The 21,911-nt window shown below is 42.0% G+C and overlaps 1 protein-coding gene across 2 annotated transcripts in view; it reads left to right on the top strand.

Annotated features, from left to right (window-relative positions):
- itga7 (integrin, alpha 7) overlaps positions 1-21,478 on the top strand; it is a 31,810-nt gene extending 10,332 nt beyond the window's left edge. Inside the window, exons 2-26 of one of the 2 annotated variants that reach the window (XM_030776577.1) lie at positions 4,160-4,287; positions 4,421-4,500; positions 4,930-5,185; positions 6,502-6,633; positions 7,278-7,382; positions 10,023-10,230; positions 10,592-10,785; positions 10,894-10,982; positions 11,321-11,448; positions 13,232-13,327; positions 13,496-13,557; positions 13,704-13,873; positions 14,033-14,185; positions 14,491-14,606; positions 15,159-15,339; positions 15,604-15,684; positions 15,810-15,889; positions 16,078-16,155; positions 17,550-17,652; positions 17,809-18,015; positions 18,313-18,429; positions 18,547-18,660; positions 18,939-19,037; positions 19,178-19,303; positions 21,323-21,478. In XM_030776577.1, the coding sequence (XP_030632437.1) occupies positions 4,160-4,287; positions 4,421-4,500; positions 4,930-5,185; positions 6,502-6,633; positions 7,278-7,382; positions 10,023-10,230; positions 10,592-10,785; positions 10,894-10,982; positions 11,321-11,448; positions 13,232-13,327; positions 13,496-13,557; positions 13,704-13,873; positions 14,033-14,185; positions 14,491-14,606; positions 15,159-15,339; positions 15,604-15,684; positions 15,810-15,889; positions 16,078-16,155; positions 17,550-17,652; positions 17,809-18,015; positions 18,313-18,429; positions 18,547-18,660; positions 18,939-19,037; positions 19,178-19,303; positions 21,323-21,478 (3,259 nt within the window). Of the gene's footprint in view, positions 1-4,159; positions 4,288-4,420; positions 4,501-4,929; positions 5,186-6,477; positions 6,634-7,277; positions 7,383-10,022; positions 10,231-10,591; positions 10,786-10,893; positions 10,983-11,320; positions 11,449-13,231; positions 13,328-13,495; positions 13,558-13,703; positions 13,874-14,032; positions 14,186-14,490; positions 14,607-15,158; positions 15,340-15,603; positions 15,685-15,809; positions 15,890-16,077; positions 16,156-17,549; positions 17,653-17,808; positions 18,016-18,312; positions 18,430-18,546; positions 18,661-18,938; positions 19,038-19,177; positions 19,304-21,322 lie in introns of those variants that run through there. The other variant, XM_030776578.1, reaches the window with a different exon arrangement.
- Positions 21,479-21,911: the final 433 nt, after the last annotated feature.

Raw genomic sequence — 21,911 nt, 5'->3', positions numbered from 1 at the left:
TATGCAGTAAGTGATAACAGTCAGCTTGGGGGCTTTGTGACAAGACAGAGGGAGTATATGCTTTTAGTCTCACATAAACAGGGAGTTTTAATCACTGTTGGTCAATCTGTAACTATGTGTAGGGAGAAAAAAGCCATTTCTTTTATGGACTTTTCTATAAATGTCCCTGACAAACTGAACCAGTGATTAAACAGGATTTGTAGATAAATGACTGTTTCCCAACCAATTTGACTACATAAAGATGATGGTACTACCAATTTATTTATTACAGGTCATCAGAAAAATACTGCTAATTATTAAACTTACTTAATTCATAACTGCATTTATTTGTCAGTCACATGTCTTAAATACCTCCATAATTTGTTTGGCAGCTGAATTTGAAAAAAAAAAAATTGTTAGTTAATACATGCAATAGAACGATTAGTAGACAGTAGCACTGAGGAACAGATAACGATGATAAGAGAATCATTTTGAGGAGAAAAATGGCTGTCACAACACTGTGAGACATGAATAATGACATGTCGTGTGGAACATTTGCTCTGCCTGGACAACAGCATACAGAATGAGTCCATATCATTTAATTTGTCAGTTAATGAATTAGACACAGTCTGTATCCTCCTGCACATTTGTGGTGTAAATTTGGGCGCCAGGCTCTTTGTGTGTAGGTGGGTGAGTGTGAGAGAGAGTATGCGTGTGTGTGTGTGTGAGTGAGAGTGTGTGAGAGAGAGAGAGAGAGAGAGAGAGAGAGAGAGAGAGAGACTGTAGTAAGGGTGACACCCTCATGTGGGCATTCCAATTGTCTCTCTCAGCCTCATGTACTCATCACTTCGACACCCCTGCACAGATGCCAGCTCAGAGGTTAGGGTGATAGAGAGTGATAGAGAGGTGGGGTGAGGGGGGCTTACAGGACATGGGCCTCCCGTGTCAAATTTGGGATTATATGAAGAGGAACAGAGAAATGAGGAAGGTTTGAGTCATGGACTGTGACATGCAGATATGCTTTTAACAGCAGAGCCATGATTTGACATGGGGGAGATTTAAAATGAGAAATATCTGGGCTCCGGCAGATGTGTGGCCTGGTGACCTGTTGTTCTGTTTAATGAAAGTCAAGAAAATATTTTCAACAGGTTTGCTAAGAATATTTATTCAGACTACGCGTTTTTTACTGTATCCTCCTGAAAAAACACAGATACACACACACAGACACACCATGAGCTACACCACCAAAATGCCAAAATGTTTTTTTCATGTGACCATGGGCATGCGTGTGCATGTAAGTGGGTACTATGTTTTATTAGGTGGGTCTTCACATACTACATGCTCAAGTGAATTACTGATTGTTATGACTACACACTAGTGTCTCAAGCAAAAGACGGAGCCCCGCTACCCCTATTATACTCCCATAATCTACAGCCTGAAATACCAGCCTAGTGGACCTCACACATTCCTAAACACCTGCCTGTATTCACACACACACATACACACACACACACACACACACACACACACAGCCTACATAAACTGTGGCAGAGTGAGATATCTCTTTAGCATAAACAAGGGCTTCGTTGCATCCTCCCATTGAAGTGGGCGAATGGTCCAGCAGGCCCTGAGTGCAGGTAGTGTTTGTTTAATGCTGCCTCTCTGTTTGATTTAACACGAGTCCACTTTTCACTGGCGAGAGTTCTGAATGAACTCTGATTACTCCTGTCAGATGCCATCTCCTTCCGTTTATGCCTTTCTCACTCCTTACCGTGGAACCACTTGTCTGCCTTGCATGACTGCACTTGAGCTGAAGTATGCAGGCTGAGGTGAAGAGAAAGAAATGGAATTAGAGAGAGAGAGAGCCCTATGAAAAGCAACAGCTGGACAGTAGAGCTGGTAGTCTAGGTGGCAGTAGCGGTAAGGAGGAGAGAGAGAAAGAGAGAGAGACAGAATGAGAGAATGGGGGAGAGAAGAGGAGAGGAGGAGGGTGAAGGTAAACAGGGCAGCGCTGAGGAGAGGAGAGCATACAGCTGTCCTCTTTCTTTCTTCCCTCTCTCTCTCTCTGTCTCTCTCTCTCTCTCTCTCTCTCAATCTCTCCCCTCCTCCAGGAGCTGTGAGTGAGTGTAGAACTGAAACAATAGACATGGCCTGGCTCAGCAGCTGCTGTCAGGTCAGGTCATCCAAAGCACGGCCCCTGCTGGGAGCCTACGGTGCCTGGGAACACTCAGCGTCCTATGCATACAGCACCAGACACTGACCACAGCTAAGACCACATCTCCATAATGACTGACCTCTTGCTCAATGAATACACATCTGAGTACACAGCACCTAAGACTGGTATCACTCTCTGGCTATACTGCTCAGAGCTACACAAACAGATATCTGAAGTTATGAAAAATATAACACAGCAGCATATTAACCACACTTTTTTTTTTTTTACAAACACTTCAGCTTACATTTTCTTTTTTTAAATATTTGATCTCTGTATTTTCAAATCTTTTGTGTGTTAAACAATTAGGAATAAGGATTCATAAGGTCAATAAGGAAATGTTGTGCTTAGAGGACACTACCTATGTGTTTGACCTCTGAATGGGGACAGGTGGTAAACAGGACCATTGGCTCTGTGGTGATAAAAAGTTCTGAACAGCCTCCATTTGTGTCCAGTTACACATACAAACTGACCAGTGTGACTGACACACCCGTAACACCAGTTGAATAAACATATCATAAACCCTCTGACCGTCTCCGGCATGGAGGCTTGTGAAAACCGACCATCTTTTGTCCTAAATGATGACCTTGGCTTCGGTCCTGTCAGTATGTCGTGTTCTGTTACATTTTGTGGTTCAGGCTATCCATAAAACTACTTTTGGTTAAAAACGAACAAACAAACAAAAAAACTAACAAAAACAAAAACCCCCACTATAATAAGTGAATTGCATTGAATTAAGGACCAATTCTCATTAAAATGGTGTGGGAGGTGTTAGTCCACTACGAGCTCCGCAACTGAATGAGACACTTCTTCTTCTTCTTCTTTTTTTAATTTAGTACATCATTGAGTGTGATAGACTCTCCTCAGTGTCTGGTCTGTTTAAATGTCACACTCTGTCTGTCTGTCTGTCTATCTGTCTGTCTGTCTGTCTGTCGAGGCCTGGTGAATGCAGGGAGGTCTGTGTTTCACAGCATGTCTCCAGAGAGAAACAGAGAGCTGTTGGACAGTGGGAAAATTTTCCCACCTGCTGTCAGTTGTTGGGTGTTAGTGTGATAGCTTCCAGGGTGCTACCTCCTCACGGCTCCCCTCTGCTCCTCTGTTTGTCTGGGTCATTTAAATGCTATCAGCTAGCACATATTTATAGCCAGGGGCCAAGCAGGACAGGAAAGCTCTAATACAAGTGTGTAACCGCCACATGCTACAAGCTCCATTCCTCCAGGCTAAGAGCCAGCTTTGTTAGCGATAGTGATACAGTAGCTCCACCGCTACAATACGGAACTACCTCTTCTTTGCCCTCTCTCTTTTCCTCTCTTTCCCTGTCTTGTGTCCCTCTGTCTGTCTGTTATAGTCTTCATTTCTAGGGCCTGTGTCATGGCTGAGAGAGTGCTAACTGGAATGTGGCTCTATGCTGTGTTTTTAAAATAGCCCTCCTGAATCAGCCTGTCCTAATAAGGCAGAGAGCTGTGCCACCACCCAAAATATCAGCTGCCATGACAACCGGTGTTTAAAAAAGCTACTTTTCCCCTAAGACTGTGTCAAAAAGTATTGGAGGAAAAGTCACTCAGATTGCTAAGGATATTAGAGACTACCCCTTCAAACAGTGGGCATTGTTCTATTAGACAATGATGGATGAATTATGCATTTGGCTGGAAAGACAGGAAATATTTCATTCCCCTATTGTACATAGCCAGAGTGGTAAAGTAGGTCACAAAGACTAATGCCACTTCATGACATCATGCAGGTAACTATTTAATGTACCAGAGAAAGGAATAAAGTACAAATACACAACCTAGTTTTTCCAATAAACTTTCACTTAATACCAACAGGGATGGCTTACTGAATTTTCCAAGTGGTTGTTTGCTCTATGTCTGAACTGATCTTGCCGAGTAAACAAAGAAAAAGAGATGAATGTTGGTTTAGTTTGAGTTTGGTTTGTCAACCTGTGCTGTTTGTCCTTTTCTCTCTCAGGCTCTTAGTGGGGGCACCACAGGCCAGGGGTCTTGGAGCCCTGCGTTCCAGCCGCCCCGGTGCCCTGTACCGCTGTCCAATCACAGCAGAGGAATATGACTGTGAGCGAGTGGACATCGATGGAGAAGGTGAGATGCAGGGGCAAAGATGAGTTGATCAGTGTTTAGTTCTTCAGCTTATTTTAGTGCATTTCTTTGTTATGTTTCAGTACAGGTTTTGTTTGAAAGATAATTTTGTCTGTTTTTGATCCGTGATTTCCAGTCAGCCTAGAGCGTGAGAGTAAAGATAACCAGTGGCTGGGCGTGACGGTGAAGAGCCAGGGGATTGGTGGAAAAGTGGTGGTGAGTGTGCTCTTAAAACCCGCACAAAAGCATCAGCAGAACCACTCCCTTCTACACACTCTCTCTCTCACACACACACACACACACACACACACACAGGCCTCACTAACATGTGAAACACACTGAATTTCTTATCAGATGACGGAAATCAGTGAAAGTAAAAGGTTCCATTAATTAGTCAGGACTGGGTCAAGGACAAAGCCCGACTCTTTCTTGTGACTGTGTTGAGAACATTAAACAATACAAGCAAAAGCAACAGCCACGCAAAAACAAACAAATGGAAAGACACAACTTGTGTGTCCTCATCCAGGAACCTGAGACCACCTTTAACATACTACCCAAATAACAACTACTTCCTCTTCAATGTTGAGTCTGATAGAGGACACATTCAAATCTATATGCTATCTCTCGCTCTGTCTTTCTCCACAGACGTGTGCCCACCTGTACGAGTTACGGCAGAGGGTCAGCCAGCCGTCAGAGACGCGTGATCCGATAGGCCGTTGCTATGTGCTGAGCGAAGACCTGACCGAGAGGGATGACCTGGACGGGGGAGAGTGGAAATTCTGTGAGGGGAGGCCACAAGGTCATGAACAATTTGGTTTCTGCCAGCAGGGCCTCTCTGCTAGCTTTACCCCTGACAACAACTACATCCTGTTTGGAGCACCTGGAACCTACAACTGGAAAGGTAAGGCAGTTAAAATCACGTTTTTGTCACCCTTTTCACGTTTTGTCTCTGCAGAGTGGAACGACATGCCGAGTCTGTGACACATCGAAATTTAAACGTCCAAAACGTAAATATAGTTTATGGGAGGAGATTGACTGTCTGAGTGGAACTATACCTTTGTACTGTCTATTATTAGCGTTGTGGAAATAGAGATGATCCAAGCTCTGGATGTAGTTCAATGCGTGTTCCTAAATCAGATGATGCAATGGCTATTTGAGCCTGACATAGCTAATCTCATAAACTGTCATGTCTGTAATAGCATCACTGAATTACCAGGGGAGCATAAAACATGTCAGATTAATTTAACGTCCAGTAATCTAATCCTATGATTTTATGTAAAACGTTTAGTTATGGATTTTAATCTAATCTTATGGCATATATGTCTTTGAGCATGTTTTAGCAGAGCCACAGTCACCTGTTCTCAAGTGTATTAGCTGTGACGACTTCAAACCAGTGAAATAGTCCTACGGGCTACACATGTACCATGAGTTTAGGGTGATCTTAACTCAGCCAGTGAGGAATATTATTGTGAATTTAGACAGGAGCCCAGGCCCTGAGTGCATATTTTATGCAATTTCATCTCATCACAGCAAAGTGACTAGAAAATAGAAAAACCACAGGAGAACTGCTGATATTGTGCTTTTGCCTTGCTTAGTGCAATATGTTAACAGTAAGTATGTGTGTATGTCTCGTACGTGACGCCAGGGCCAGGGCAAGCGCTGGGGAGGGGGGAGGGGGGCAAAAGGGGGTGCTGCCCCCTCAGATAAAATTTTTGCTACCTCAGCTTTAACTGTAGCCTAATCATAATTTACACGTTTGCCCCCCTGCAAATCTCAAGTGCCCCCCCAATCATTGCACCCTGCAGCTGGCCCTGTGTGACGCACAGTGTGAAAGATCATTACTATTTGGCTGCATTATAGTCAGAAATTAATGTTCTTTATTTATTTTGACTTATTTATGTGAGTGAATGTTAAGATGATCTGCTACTCAAGATCAAATGGTCTTCTGTCAGTGATCTATTTTCCCCAAACCAGTGCTTTATGCATCTGTAAAGAGGCACATTATGGGAGAATCTGCATATGTTTGTGTCTTTAAGTGGGCATGTGTATACGTGTGTGTGTGTGTGTGTGTGTGTGGTTTGTCTGTATCTGCATAATGCACACACATGCCTATCATGTGTGATACTTGTTCATTTGTTTGTTGTCTGTGTGTTATTTGTGTTTGTGTGTATTTGCGTGTGTATGTGTGTTTTCTGCCCTCACCTTCCTTCATTTCAGGGGAGATGCACGTTCAGCTTCTCAACCAGACGGTACTGGAGCTGGGTTACTATGACGACGGCCCATATGAGGTGGCAGATGAGAAGCAGTTGAATGCCGCTTTGATCCCAGTCCCGTACCACAGCTACCTGGGTACGAGCTGCCTGGGCCCACCCCTCTGAGAGAGGGTATGGGGGAGAGACCACAGGAACCCCAGGCTGAGCCCAAATCACCCTGCGCCTACCAATACACCCATTTTAGGCTAAATAAGAAGGCACAAAGCAAAAAAAAAAGAACTCCTCAATGGTACTGGCTCACTATGCCTCAAAATGACTGGATCCAACACAATCTGGCTATTAACTCTGCATTCTTTCCATGTGAACTCTGACTGAACAAACAGATCAAAAATGCAGTAGTCAGAGAGAGAGGCTCAGCAAATATGTTTGATATCTATTCAGAGATATAAATAACAATAACCATTTGCATATGATCCCAAAATATGACTGGCATTCATCATTACAAGAGAAAGAATCTTTTTGTTCACCATGGAAGCAGATCACAAGGGCTCAGTCTGGCTGCGTCTTGCGGTCTGCCCGGCTGGCAACAGTGGTTGCTGTGGGTAACTACTCGCTGCCTGCCACCGGCCAAAACGAAAAAAAAAAATTGAGCACAGTCTCTCACACCTGCACTTTTTTCTTTTCTCTCTCTGTCACTCTTTCACTCCCTCATCTTCACCACCACCCTCCCTACCACCACCATCTCTCTCTCTCTCTCTCTCTCTCTCTCTGGGGCCTTAGGGCTCTTGTTCATGGCCAGTCCCATTGAGGATGCGCTGGTGTACAAAACCCTGGAACCATCTGCCCGTCCAATGTTTGAGGATGTAGCTCAGAATAGCTACCTAGGTTTGTAGGCGGAAGACGGCGCTGTTTGTACGAGTTACATGAAATATGTGTAGTGTTACAGTAGACTCACTCCTTCCCGTCCAACACTTATGCTGCTGCTGTAGCTCATAAGTTTTGTGTCCAACTTGAGTAGAACCTCAGTCTCACCCAACTCCAACTTCTCCTCTATAGAGAGACAACTTATCCAACCACTGCTTCAGAAAAGCATAAAGTTAACACTTGAAATAGAGAAATAGTAATCTTCTAATGCCAAATATTTTTTTTATTTTTTCTTCACCTATAAGTAATCTTTAATTCATCTACTTTCCCATGAAAAACCCTGTTTATGTACTGACCAATACTAGTCAATGAAACTAGATGAATACATGTCATTTTAACCATACGCTGAGGCCAGTGGACAGGTGTGTGTAGCAGTGGGCAGGTGTTTGTCTCTCTGTATTAGGAGGTGTTAGGAATCTCTGTAGGCTGCAGTGGTGTTGATGTACTGTTTGTAGTGTTGGCGGTCAGTCTGTTGTCTGCATGTGTGTACGTCTGTTGGGTTTGCGTGATGCTGTCCATGGTTCTTTGGTGGCGGTTTTCATTCACTCTGAAATTAATCTTAATTTTAACCTATAGAGAATTAGAAACGTTTTGCCTCGTATGTGTAGCTGAATAAAAATGTTAGTTAGCTCATCAGGGGACAAGGAACCATGAATGAATCATCATCCAGTCCTTTAAAACTCCTTTAAAAGTCTAGATGTCAAGAAATTTAGCTTATGGCTGTATCAAAACTAATTGAGAATTAACCAGTCACTTTGTTGGGTAGAATGATTTCCATTTGCTTCGTGGTAAGTACAGTACACATGAAAAGCAAAATATCCCAATACATTTCCACTTCTTCCCCATCTTTTTTCAACACAATGGATTCCCCCTCACTGCCCTAATAGTCACTAATGAAACCATCACCTGTAATGTGCATGCCCATAACACACAACATGGCACAAAACACACACACACACACACACACACACAGAGAAAGAAAGAGAGCGAGCTATAATAGAGCTATAATAGTCTATAATAGTCATAGTCTCCCGTTCATTTTACTCATGGTAGCTTCCTCAGTAATTAATTGAGACAGATAAAGACACTGTGTGTAGTGTGTTTAGTTTAGACTGCAGCTATTACATGGATCACCTCCTCAAATCATACCCACTTATATCTTGTTATTTCAACTATGCTTCTTTCGCAAGTCAGGCAGCCGGAGACCTTTTCCACTAAAAGCGTGCCAAGTACTGCTTCAGTTAGCTCACTGAACTGCACTGCCCCTGTATCTGCCTTACTTTCCACAGTCAACACACTCTTAATACACACCCCAATCTGTCTGTTACTCCCTGTAGTCTGTACGGAAACCAAACTAACCATGAGAATCTGTCCCCAGGTTGACTCTCACTCTTTAAGTTAGACAAAATATCTTAGCTGTATGAGATTAAAAGGTTGAAGGCCCGTTTCACAGGCCAGTTCTCTGCAGGTCAGTTTTACAGATTATTTATGTGCTGTCTAAATGGATCTGGAGTTTTTTTTTTTGCCAAGTCTGTTGGTCCTCATCTATCTCTCTCACACTCTATAAACACACTGGAGTACGAATCAGATTTTTGGATTCAACTGCTATGAAAGGAATAACCTAGTTCTATCTCTCGCTCTCTCTCTTGCTCTCACTCACTCTCACACACACACACACACCAAATTGCCTCAGTTTTTAGCAGAGGTCTGTTGAACAGTGCCACATTCCTCACCTGCCACCTTGGAATTATTTAGCATTTGTTTGTCTTTCTGTTTGTCTTTTAGTGGCTGCTGCCTGAACTAACAATCGTCTCCTATATGCTGTTCAGTATTCACTCCTGCATGTTCTAACCTTGGTACATTGTGTGTGTGTGTGCGTTTAGTTTTTTTTTCTCTCAGATTTAATTATAAGTAATGCATTTTTTGGATGTTAATGAATGATTTGCTTACTTGTGATTTTTTCTTTATTAATTTTATGATTTGTTTCTGACAGACTTATGTTTTATCACCCTGCTGACCAAACGATGCACGTATATGCAGTTTGATTTTTCACACCATCCTGTAAACACATTTCACACACCTTTCATGCAGTTTCTGCCACCCAACTGGAGTTCACACACACAGACTGACACACAGACACATTTTCCCCTGCTCTCTATATCCTCTCTCACACACCCCCTGTGCTCTCCCTACGGAATCAAAATCATTGCATTGTGTAAAAATGTCAAATAAGTGACACATCCCCAGTGTCACAGACCAGTGAGCTTTCTGTTGTCACACAGGGAGTGACTGCATACTGCGCCTTCAACAAATGCAGATTACAAAATTCAAAATCTCCACAATCTCTGCTTTTTTTCCTTTTTTGCACACATTCCCCCTTTCCTTTCACCTTTACTGTCAGAGACACCCCACCACGTCCCCACATACTCTCATTTTAAATGTCTCGGCCCTCTCATTAACAGAGGCGATGACTCTGATCATGTGTTTGACATTAAATCAATATGCTCTCAGACACACATTTCATTAGGCCGAAGATAAGACATAGTCCGTGATCGATACTAACGTCTCTTCCTCATTCCCCCTCCCCCAATTCCGGTGCAGGTTTCTCCGTCGATTCGGCCAAGGCTGTGATGAGCAGGACGGAGCTGACCTTTGTAGCGGGGGCACCAAGAGCCAATCACACGGGGGCTGTGGTGCTCCTGCGGAAGGATAACGTGTATCGGCTGGTGCCGCAGCACATCCTTTTGGGAGAGGAGCTGGCCTCCTCCTTTGGCTACTCCGTCACCACCACTGACCTCAACAGTGACGGGTAAGAGAAGGGAATATAGTTTTACAGTTTCTCACTGCTAGGGATAGCACACTATGATGCTCTGATAATGGTTCATTTGTCTTATTCAGACTAGTTACTCATTGTTCACTAAGCCAGGAAGTGCCTACTGAATTTGCACAAGTACTGCATTTGCTAAACAAGTAATTTGTGTAAGTAATGAAGTGCATGTTAGTTGTCTGAATCATTCTGATACAACTGCTGTGCAGTGTCATAAATAATTAGATATTTTACCTGTGGCTCGCAGCTTTGTCAGTCATCCACCAGCGTGTTATAAAAATAATGTGCTAATTATGTAACAGATATCATGTTTTCACTATGTAATATTCTCTGTATCCTACAGCTGGACAGATCTGATAGTCGGAGCTCCTAACTTCTTTGACCGTAAGGCAGAGATTGGGGGAGCTGTGTATGTTTTCCTGAACCCATCCAGTCATTGGGAGAAAGCTCGGCCAATCCGACTTAACGGTACCTATGATTCCATGTTTGGGATGACTGTCAATAGTGTGGGAGACCTGGACCAAGATGGCTATGCAGGTAAAGTCATTATTATCCTATGCGCATTATGGCACTGACTGTCATGTATGGTTCCACAGATATGATTATGATGTGTGAACTTACAGTGTGTGTCTGCATGTACAACAGATATCGCTGTGGGAGCTCCATTTGACGGGGATGGAAAGGTTTTCATCTACCGTGGTTCTGTTTCTGGCATTGAGACAAAACCCGCCCAGGTTAGAGGAACACCACTGCAGATCAAATTATTTTTACAACATCCAAATCGTTATCGTTATTATGAGTATTATTGTCATTATTATTATTTTTCAGCAGGCTGCTTTGTATCTCTTTGTATCTGATCTTGCAGTCTGACTAAATAGAGGGCCTAAATGAAGACTTTATGAAGACATAACCAGTGTCACTTACAGCTTCATACAGAGTATACAGTCATATATACCCTTCTAATGTGTTTATGCTTTGGTCCAGCTGATCCAGTTTCCCAGTGTCAGAATACCTCTGGGAGCATTAGTGAGTCAGGCATCATTACGCAGTCACTGATGATGTCATATTTTAGATTCTGGATGGAGCAAGTGCAGGGGTGCAGAGGTTTGGTTACTCTATATCTGGAGGCCTGGACATGGATGGGAACCTGTACCCTGACCTGGCAGTGGGCTCCCTCAGTGACCAGGTGGTCCTCTTCAGGTATTTTCATCTACTCTGTCAAAACGTTAGGAAATACATTGTTCTGCAATGTCTCACACAAAAAAAGGTTCAAATGCTAATTTCATGAAGTATTCAGTCTCTTCATATTTCATAAACAACAAGGTCATTATAGTTGTTTGCGAAAGAGCACTGCATTCAGGTCCTCTCATCTTTACATTAATGAATGTAGATTGCATAAAAACTACAAGGAATGTTGTATTTAAAGAGTACTGTGTTTTATTTGTGTCTTATAAACACTGTGCTGAGTTAGTACTCACTCAAGAGAACGTCAGGTAATGTTCAAAACCCAAAATGTACCCAAAGAGGAATTCAAATGAGAGGTACACCCTCTCTCTATGTATGAACATAATTTCAGTATTAGCTAATCTGCAGATAATTCAATGTTGGGTGCGTCCTTACAAAACCCCCCCAGAAAACAAAAACCAAAAAAAAAACAAAAAACCACAACAACAAAAAAAACACCTGTGTGTGTGTGTGTGCCTGTCCTGTGTGTGGACCACTCAGTCGAACCTCGGTCGTACAAAGTTCAGCAGGTGAATCCAATGGACACTGTACTAAAGTCTTCCTTCCATGCATGCAATGTTCTTCTTAGTCAAGTTGGCCCACCATTGTAGTACAAAATCAAAATCACAGAGAAAACCTAGCCTGTGTTATAGAGACGGGGTTCTAGTCCTCTACTCACAGTAAATGCACCTTTTAAGAGCAATAAAAAATGCAACTGTGGCAACACATACATCACAGGTGACTCTAAGTAAATATTTTAGATATTTGTACAAGTATATTTGTAGGCATGGTATAACATAAAATGATAAAGCAACCAGCAATATAAAGCATGAAGTCTAAAGCATACTCGCGCTATAGTTGCGTGGAACGAATAACTCGGTGAACTCGTGACTTCCATGGTTGGCGAGAACATTCTGGAAATGATGACGCTGTTAGCAATACCAATTATCTTATCCTCTATCGACTCTAAGGGTAAAGTTAATACACACATACCGATATAAACACGAAGTAATAATCTGCATATGATTAAAAATTATTCAACATCTTAAAGTTAATTATTAAGTTTAAATGCACAATTCGTAGAACACAGGTTAAATGAACTGGCTTAATGAAGGCCATCTTACTTGACTCAAACTGAAGTCAATGTAACCCACCGAGAAAATATCAATGTCAATATCGCTTACGAATCGATGCAAGACTATTTTGAGAGTATTTTAAAGGCAAAAAGTAATTAACTGTACAGTAATCTGTAATTCGTCGTATCTCCCCTTCTTCGTATCATGAAGCGTCTCCTCAGAATTGAGTGGTGCATTCTTACCTTCTCTGTCAATCAGAGAGGGATTTAATACTCAATACCGATATCAACCAATAGTGTGGTAGCAAGTAATTTCTATGACAGATTTCTAGGCAGAAAATGTTAAATCAATTACGTGAAAACTTATTGAACTATGTTTCTAAATAATATCGTAAACAATTATCATGACACATTTATCTAATGGGATGCACATATTAAAAGACTTTACTGATAGACTTAACCTTCCACCTGTTTGATTCTAGGGTGATCTCAGCAGTTATAAGCCTCTGTTAAACTCAGTAGAACACCGGACCAAATAGATTGACTTATGCTGAATATTTAAATGGAATTTAATGCCTATCATTAACATACATACACGTTCAGTGATTTAAATGTACTGATTATAAAATCTATGCTCATTTACATATGCCCATTGACCTGACCCTCTGGTTCTTTGACCTTAAGGTCTCGTCCAGTGGTACACGTGATCAGAGACATATCGATGGAGCCTCACAATATTGACCTGAGCCAACAGAACTGCAAAGGAAGAGATGGAGTGTGGTAAGCTGGATCTCAAAGAATAGGGCAGGACCAAGCTTTTTATCAAAAAAATATTATCATCTTTGGATTCGTCTCATAAAGATCTTTATTACATAAACATGTTAAATTGTGAGATTCACTCAGATGATAAGATGATAATGGTTTGATTTGACTGCTCTCTCTTGTCAGTGTGGAAATCAAGGCCTGTTATACTTACACTGCTCACCCGGAAAGCTACTCACCACATATAAGTGAGTTTAAGATGAGACACATGCTTTTTCTACTCCTTTTGCTATTGTTCAGTCTGACCCTTAATCTTTCCTTCTCTCTCTCTCTCTCTCTCTCTCTCTCTCTCTCTCTCTCTCTCTCTGTTCTCTTTGTTTCTGATGTTCATCAGCTCTGGGAGTACACTTTGAAGCTGATACAGAGCGCAGGAAGTTGGGTCTGCCTCACAGAGTTCACTTCCTGGGTCGGAGTGCGTCTGAGCCAGAGTACGTCCATGCTGAGGAGGTGGAGCTTGAGGGTCAGAAACATCCGGAATGCCAGACCGCCACCTTCGTCCTACAGGTACTGTAGGTGGAGCAGATGTAGATGAATATAATTTCCACAACGTGCCAAGACACCGTGCTCAAGAACAAATCCTTGCTTGGCTGTCATATACCGGCACGGTATGATTTTAGAGTTGTGTGTTTTGTGCTAATACGTGTGGTTGTTAATCTGGTGTAGGAGAAGATTCAGGATAAATTGAGGCCCATCTCCCTGGCCGTCACACACACCATCAAGAGGACACGGCATCATGGTCACGCACCAGGCTCCAAACACCTGGGTCTCCTCTCTCCTGTGCTCAGCATCGCCATGTCCAACACTTACCTCACTGAGGTGAGTCTACCTCTGCTTCAAGTCACAGATCCGAACGAAGAGAAAGAACACGAGGACTTATAGGGTCTTGTCTTCAGTGTGTCAGTGAATCTACCCGAATATATATTAGCTTTGAATAAATTCACTTAGCGCTGTCATTATGTTTTAATTATGTGGTTTTTGATTACAAAGTGTAACCATTAACTCTTGAAAGACCATTTAATGGACTTGAAGTGCAGTTGCAGGGGCAGATAACTTAAAGGGGACTTAAAGTAGTAAAGACGAGAAGGTTTAAATTTGTGTGTGTGTGTTTCTGTGTCTGACAGGTGAATTTTCTGAGGGAAGGCTGTGGAGATGATAAGATCTGCCAGAGCAACCTGAAGATTGGATACCAGTTTGGCACCACAGCCCTACTCTCTGACATCTTCACTCCTCTGTCAGTGTAAGAGCCCCTGTGTGTGTGTGTGTGTGTGTGTGTGTGCATGTGTGTGTGTGTGTGTGCATGTGTGCGTGTGTGTGTGCATGTGTGCGTGTGTGTGTAGATTAATGCTAACATTTATGACATTTATGTAAAATTTCTGGTCTGGAACTAGTGTATCCAATCAGTGTATCCGAACACTTAAGTCTTTGTATGGAATCATGTTTCAATTTGTGAGAAATAAAATGTTGGCACTCGTGTGGCAAAGGCTCTCAGGGATGTAGCTCAAAGATAACAGCTCAAAGACAGTGCTGTTCCTCTTCCTTGTGTATCTTGTGTTGGAGTACAAAGAATGGTTTTACAGTCAGAGTTGCAAATGTTTCTGTGACTCTGCCCTATCAGCTGTCTTCTCTAGCACACACACATATACACACACACACACACTGTTCTGAGATTTGTGAGAACATTCTATCAGGCAGTCATTGCAGTCTTTATGGCTCTGCTGTAACTGCCTTTAAAAGCTCATTCTCTGTGTCTGTCATTTTCTGTTCATCCTCCACTCACCCACAAACACAGAGATGAGGATAAGGTGCCCGTGTTCTCGCTGTCTGACCAGAGATCGATAACGCTGGAGATCATTGTGACCAACATGCCCTCTGACCCTGAGAATCCACAGGAGGATGGAGATGACGCCCATGCTGCCCAGCTTCTGGTGGTCATGCCCGACACGCTGTCTTACTCAGGCCTCAGGAAACAGGTACAGTATACACACACACACACACACACACACACACACACACACAGGCACACGCACACATGCACACACACACACACAGGCACACACACACAGGCACACGCACACACACACGCGCACATACACACACACACACACACACACACACACATCATCGCATGCACATAAACAGACCACGGCCACTAATGGTTTGTGATGATTTATGGTTTATTACGTCAGGTTTTAAAAAAGTGAGATAATACTAAATTGATTGATATGTTGTGCCAGGTTGGTGCGCAGGTGGAGTGTCAGGCCAATCAGAATGGCTCGCAGTGTGACCTTGGTAACCCTATGAAAAGAGATGCTATGGTATGTAAACACAGCAAAAAAAAAAAAAAAGAGAGAAGAAAAGATAGTGTTATTCAAATTGTTTTCATGCTGCCTTTTTCCCCATCTCATGTTCATTACAATCTTTTTGCTCTGTTTCCAAACAGCTCAAGTTCCAAATAATAATGAGCACTTCTGCAATTACCTTAGAAACCACAGATTTGTCCGTTGATCTTGTATTGTCAACGTAAGTCCTTTTTACTCTTTTTAAAAGCATAAACTATATAATAAATTAGTTACCTTGGAAAAGCAAACTGGCTCTTATATTATAACTAACACAACCAAATTCTACCATATTTCACTCTCTGATTCTATACATTGTGTAACATGCTTATGTTTGCATAGTATTAATGTTTAATGTCTCTATCAATGCAGTATCAGTGAGCAGCCAAACTTGGCCCCAGTCACAGCATATGCCAAAGTGGTTATAGAGCTCCCCCTGGCGGTCAGTGGGTAAGCATAGCAGTTTGTATTCATCAGAAATACTGGGTTTCACTCAGTGAACCCAGGATCACTGACAAAACTATCAAAACAAACAGACAAAACAAAACAAAAAGAACAAACAAGTTTTTCTATGTCTATTTGTGTGGGGTTTTTTTTTATATATATTTTTACTCCAAAATTTTAAAAAAGTTTAAGTACATGTCAACCTAGGAGTGGATGGTGTAAATGGTTTAGAAAGTACACCAGAATGAATTTGCCTTACGGTATGGATTTCGAGTATACCGTGCTGACTGGTAGGACCCTCAGTGCGGTTCCATTGCAGCGAATTTTGCTTCGCTCTCGCTCAGGTTGTAGGTGGGCGAAATTTGTTCTGATTGGGCGAAGTCAAAGCAAATCTGGCAAAGCAAGTGAAACTCAGTTGGCGAATCCCCAACTTTATGCAAATGAGGACCACACGAGAACCGTGATCAGTTCAGTGTGAGATGTGTTTGGTATGTGACGTTCCCTAGAGTGACAAAAAAGTCTGACCAAGATGGCAGAGGCTAAAGGCTACATGTAGCATGAAAACATGTGTATGATTGAAAGATGGATGGGCAACCATTTGTGTCTACATCAACACGGGTTGTTGTTTACATGTTACATGAATTTAGTTGGGACCAGAGAGGTAGAAAAAACTCGAACTTAACTGCTACTATTAGGGTAGCCAAAATTGCTTGCTCTCTTCGCAACCCCGCCCCCAGAGCAAAAAGTGGTAGGGCAAAATTTGCGAGGTATTTCTCCATGTGGAAGCCTAGACAGTAGGGCTGCTGCGATTAGTCGACTTAGTCAATGAAGTTGACACTGAAAATGCGTCGACATCAATATTTTAAACTGACGCATCATTATTTATTTATTTATTTTTTTAATGAATTTACCTTTTTGACCTTTAAAACGCTTCAGTTCATTATAACAAACATTTTTCTTCAACATCACTACATAATTACTGCTAGGGCTGCCATTAACGACTATTTTTCTATCGATTAATCTATTGACTAACCGAGGCATTTTCCATAGGCTGTCTTTACGAGAAAAAAAAGTCAGCGGTTCACCGACATAACAAATGCCATCACTGTGGACTTGTTCTTCAAATACCTCTGTACTATGTGAAATATATACAGTTAAGAGTACAGTAATAGCTGCCGTACAGTTGCCATACCAGTGCTTTACTCTTTCAGAAGCATTTATATTGAAATTTTAACAAAAACGAATATACTTGGAAAAAAAAAAACCAAACAAATATACTACAGCGATATAAATTTTAGCCCATACTGCCCAGCCCTATGTTAAGTGAAAAGTGATATATGTAGGTTTGCAGTTTTCTACCTGGAGTTGGATGTTGATGTAACTCTCTGCTCTGCTGCCAGACTCGCACGGCCTCATCAGCTCTTCTTCAGTGGGACAGTGAGGGGAGAGAGTGCCATGAAGACGCTGGATGACATCGGCAGTCCTGTTGAATATGAGTTTACGGTGAGGAAGTTAGCGCAGTGGCATGCACGGGAGGAAGTAGTACAGATTGTAATTTTGGATAAAGTATAATTTTAGTGTAGATTACCATTTTTGGGCGCTCATAAGATGACTCATGTTTATTTTTTTTTTTGGGCTCTTTTTTTTTCATTGGCTCAGGTGTCCAACACTGGGCAGTCTCTTCAGACACTAGGCTCTGCCTTCTTGAATATCATGTGGCCTTATGAACTACCCAATGGGAAGTGGCTACTCTACCCCAGCAGCCTACATATAGAGGGTCATCCACACACCCACTGCACGCCCAGGACTTCTCTAAACCCCTTAGACCTGCCACCCCTGGATCAGCCCCAGGCTGCTCACATCAAGGTAAGATTTCCATAACAATTTCCTCAATGTTCCCGAGAAGCTGAATGTGTCTATAATCTGCTAGAATGAGCGTGGGCTTTGATTTGGGAATAAAGTATCATTATTCTAAGTAATGTATTAATAGCCTTCATTGTTATCGTGTTTGTGTGTATATCACTGCTGTTGTGTATTACTGTCTTATTTGGCTACAACCTTAATCTACCCATTCAGAGTCTCCGTACTGGGTGAAGGAGAGGGAATGTTGAAAGCCAGTATTACAAATGTACTGAGTTTTTTCCCCACTTGTTTTCTGAACAGATGAGGAGAAAGATACGGTCTCATCCAGAGGAGGAGGATAAAATCGTAACTAAAAACAGTGTGGGCAGAACCACACCAGCTGTCGCTGCATCTGAGAGAAGAAAGTCTCTTAAGCTTGTAAGTGAAAAGAGAGAGACGAGGGAGAGAGAGCGAGAGAGCGAGAGTGTTATGAAGAGAGGGGATTGAGAGTTGGGTGATAACGACTTAATGTGTCGTCGTGTTTCTGTATTGCAGGACTGTTTGCTGGGATCGGCACGATGTGTGCTATTCCAGTGTCCTCTTCACAGTTTCTCAGGTTCTGCGATGTTCAGGATCAAAGCTCATCTGTGGAACAGCTCCTTTATTGAGGTAAAACCCTTAGACAAGCCCACAGTGCCTAAAATGAGATGCTTACATTTTACTTAAATAGAGCAAAATTCAGTTTAACGGAGCTGCTTGTGTCAAATTGGCAGCATGGAAGCAGTTCATTACAGCTAATGGTCTAGCTCAGGGAACTTGTTTATATGTGATAGTCCTGTCATTTCTTTCTTTCTTTCTTTCTTTCTTTCTTTCTTTCTTTCTTTCTTTCTTTCTTTCTTTCTGTCTTTCTTTCTTTCTGTCTTTCTTTCTGTCTTTCTTTCTTTCAGGACTTCTCCACTGTCAGTGCGCTGGAACTGATGGTCAGAGCCAACATCACAGTGAAGTCCAGTATAAAACATCTTGTGTTGAGGGATGCTTCTACGCAGGTACTGCAGTAACACACACACACACACGCACACACACATACACACACACACACACACACACACACACAAATGAGTTCATGTGAACAACTCTCAAGTCTCATGCAGCAGTACAGTGGTTCTCTGATGTTTTATCCATGTAGGTGCCAGTGATGATCTACCCAGAGCACAGTCTATCAGACCAGTACTTGATTCCATGGTGGATCATCCTTGTTGCAGTCTTGGCTGGCATTCTGGTGCTGGCCCTGCTGGTCTGCATATTGTGGAAGGTAATGCTTCACCCTGGGTCCCTCATGCTTTTTGTCTGGTCAGATAACAAATAACAAGTAAACAAGTTAACGAGCAAACAAATACTGCTGCTGTCAAAAACACCAATTACTATGGACATCCTGCTTAGGATGCGTGGGTGAGTAGCACCTCAAACTGTTCATTTCATTCTTTTTTCTCTGCTAAACATGTCAGGTTTTTTCCTCCATGACATGTCCAATACTTCTTCTTCTATGACCTTGTTACCTTTGCACCATGTTTTTCTTTCCCTCTCAGTTTCTGTTTGTGTTACTCCATGTCTTCCCCTATCTCTCTCTCTCTACCCCTTCCCTCTCTCTTATCTTTACCTAACTCCATCTTCTTTCTCTCCTCCTCCTCATCTCTTCTTCATCCTCTCCTCCCTTTTGCGGCTCAGTGTGGTTTTTTCCGACGTACGGAGCGACGGCCTCATTATGAAACAGAGTATTACCGTGCCCAACTGCAGCTGCAGCCCTCTGACGCCGAGAAGCAGGCGTCCGAGCTCCAATAGGCCCCTCCCACCTATCCGGTTCTCCCCTCCCCCTCCCCTCGCGCGGTAAAGCTGCCCCCCTGCCTTGTGGGATAGCGTTTGCTTTGTTGTTGTTTTGTTTTAGTCGTCAGCATGGTTCATCCTGGCTGAATTGTTCACTAACATTCAAATATACTTTTGCACTTTTCTAAGTCGCTCTGGATATGACACTTGGTTAAATGGCTGAAATCAATGTGAATTTAAATTTTCACAATTGTCTGTCATAACCCTGTCACTGTCGTCTAAAAACATTCCTATCTGTTTCCCCACTGTGTTACATCACAAGTCTCATCCATTTAAATCCATCCATTAGACATAGTAACAGGGTTTAATGAAGAAATTTCATTTCAGTTGGTCTCTATGTTGTGGATGGAATGATTCAAAAGCCAGGATCAACTTGTAAAAAAGGTGTTCTGTGTGCTTAATAATGAAATAATATAATGGTGTGTGTCTCACAGTAAAATGCACAACTTGAGTGTCATGTGTTTGAAGTGGCTTGGAGTTGTGGTGATTCTTTTCTCCAGGTTTATTTTGGGTGCTTTGCTCGGTGTGAATATAACGTGATTGCACATTACTTGCCAGTGTAACAGTCTACAGATCTCACAAGGAATCAAAAATCACCTCTAGTGAACAGGCAAAAAATCTGTGGTGCTTAGTACATTTGAATACATTTTGTTTGGGTGGTCACAAATTAAAGTTCAAACAGTGCCATATATACTAGATGCATTCGGTCACAAATTGACATAAGCATTAGGAATGCTTGCAACGTCTTTCAGCCACATATATGTACGTGCTAATGTCTAATGATCGGCCCCAAAAGACTCATCTTACCAACAGCTTTGGTTTCTGAATTTCCACTGTCATGGCTGTGTGTGTGTGTCAGTCATGTTTCGTCATACTAGCTCTGAATATTGCTGATATGAAAAGGGCCAGAAGTCAAAAAGATGGGTAAAAGGGTAAAATGAAATGTTAATATGCTGCTGTCTCGAAGAAGAATCTAGAATCTAGGATTTTGAGTTGAAAATGCATCTTGTCTTAATGACGGCTTAATGTGGCCATCAGTATGTTTAGTATGGTTTAACATCATTATTGCCTGCACGGTTATGATAATATTAACAGTATAACTGTATCACTGTACAGTACAGTAACAATAACAGTACAGTACAGTAACTGCCTTACTCGGCTGTGTGGCATTGTTTTGGACATTTTGTTGCTCTAGTCTGCAAACATTTTTAATGACTAGTATCAGTGCATTTTTAAGGCCTGAAGAGAAATGGTGTGAAAAAATCCTTGAATATGTGACCCAAAACCGTGAAAGATTAATTATCCTGGGAAGAATGCTGTTAACATGTTTTGTTTTTTTTTTTTAGTTCAGCCTTAGGTATGTGCCTTTATCTCATTTGCATATCTCTCCTTCTCTCATCTCTTCTCCATGTGGTTGATCTTTATCTCTTAATCTTGCTCTCTTTGTCAGTGTGGTTTCTTCCGGAGGGCGCAGTATAAAGACAAGGTGCCCCAGTACCACGCTGTGAAGATCCCTCGGCAGGAACGCACACAGTTCCAGAATGAGAAGTCCATTGTTTTACACAAGAAAGAGTGGGCCACCCACTGGACTGATGGCACCTCTTGAACCCCCCCCCCCCCCAACCCCCCCAGCCCAGCCTTGACTGCTCTAAACACAACGTAGAAAGACTGAAGTGCACACAAACCCATTGCATCCTGCTGCATCCCTGTAAACAGGAACTGATGACATCATCATGGTTCTGTGAACACTGACTCTAACATCATTTTTGCTTACAAATCATTGTAAAGAAAAAAAAAAAGAAGAGAAAAAAAGATCCATGTTTTGTTCAATCCTCTAGCACAGAAATGGCATTATTTAAATTTGCCTCAATAACAATAGTTAAAGGTAAAAAAAAAAAAAAAAAAAAAAAAGTGTGTTATGGAATGGTTTTTATTTGTACAATTCTTGACATTGTTTTCTCTTATTCGTAAATAGGTAACCATGGCTACCAGTTTCTGTGATAAAAAATAATCTGATTGTCAACTTATTTGTTTAATTA

Source organism: Chanos chanos, chromosome 6, assembly GCF_902362185.1.
Source record: "Chanos chanos chromosome 6, fChaCha1.1, whole genome shotgun sequence".
Classification (NCBI taxonomy): Eukaryota; Metazoa; Chordata; class Actinopteri; order Gonorynchiformes; family Chanidae; genus Chanos; species Chanos chanos.
The sequence above is the reverse complement of the archived record's forward strand: the minus strand, read 5'-3'. Positions and strand labels throughout refer to the sequence as shown.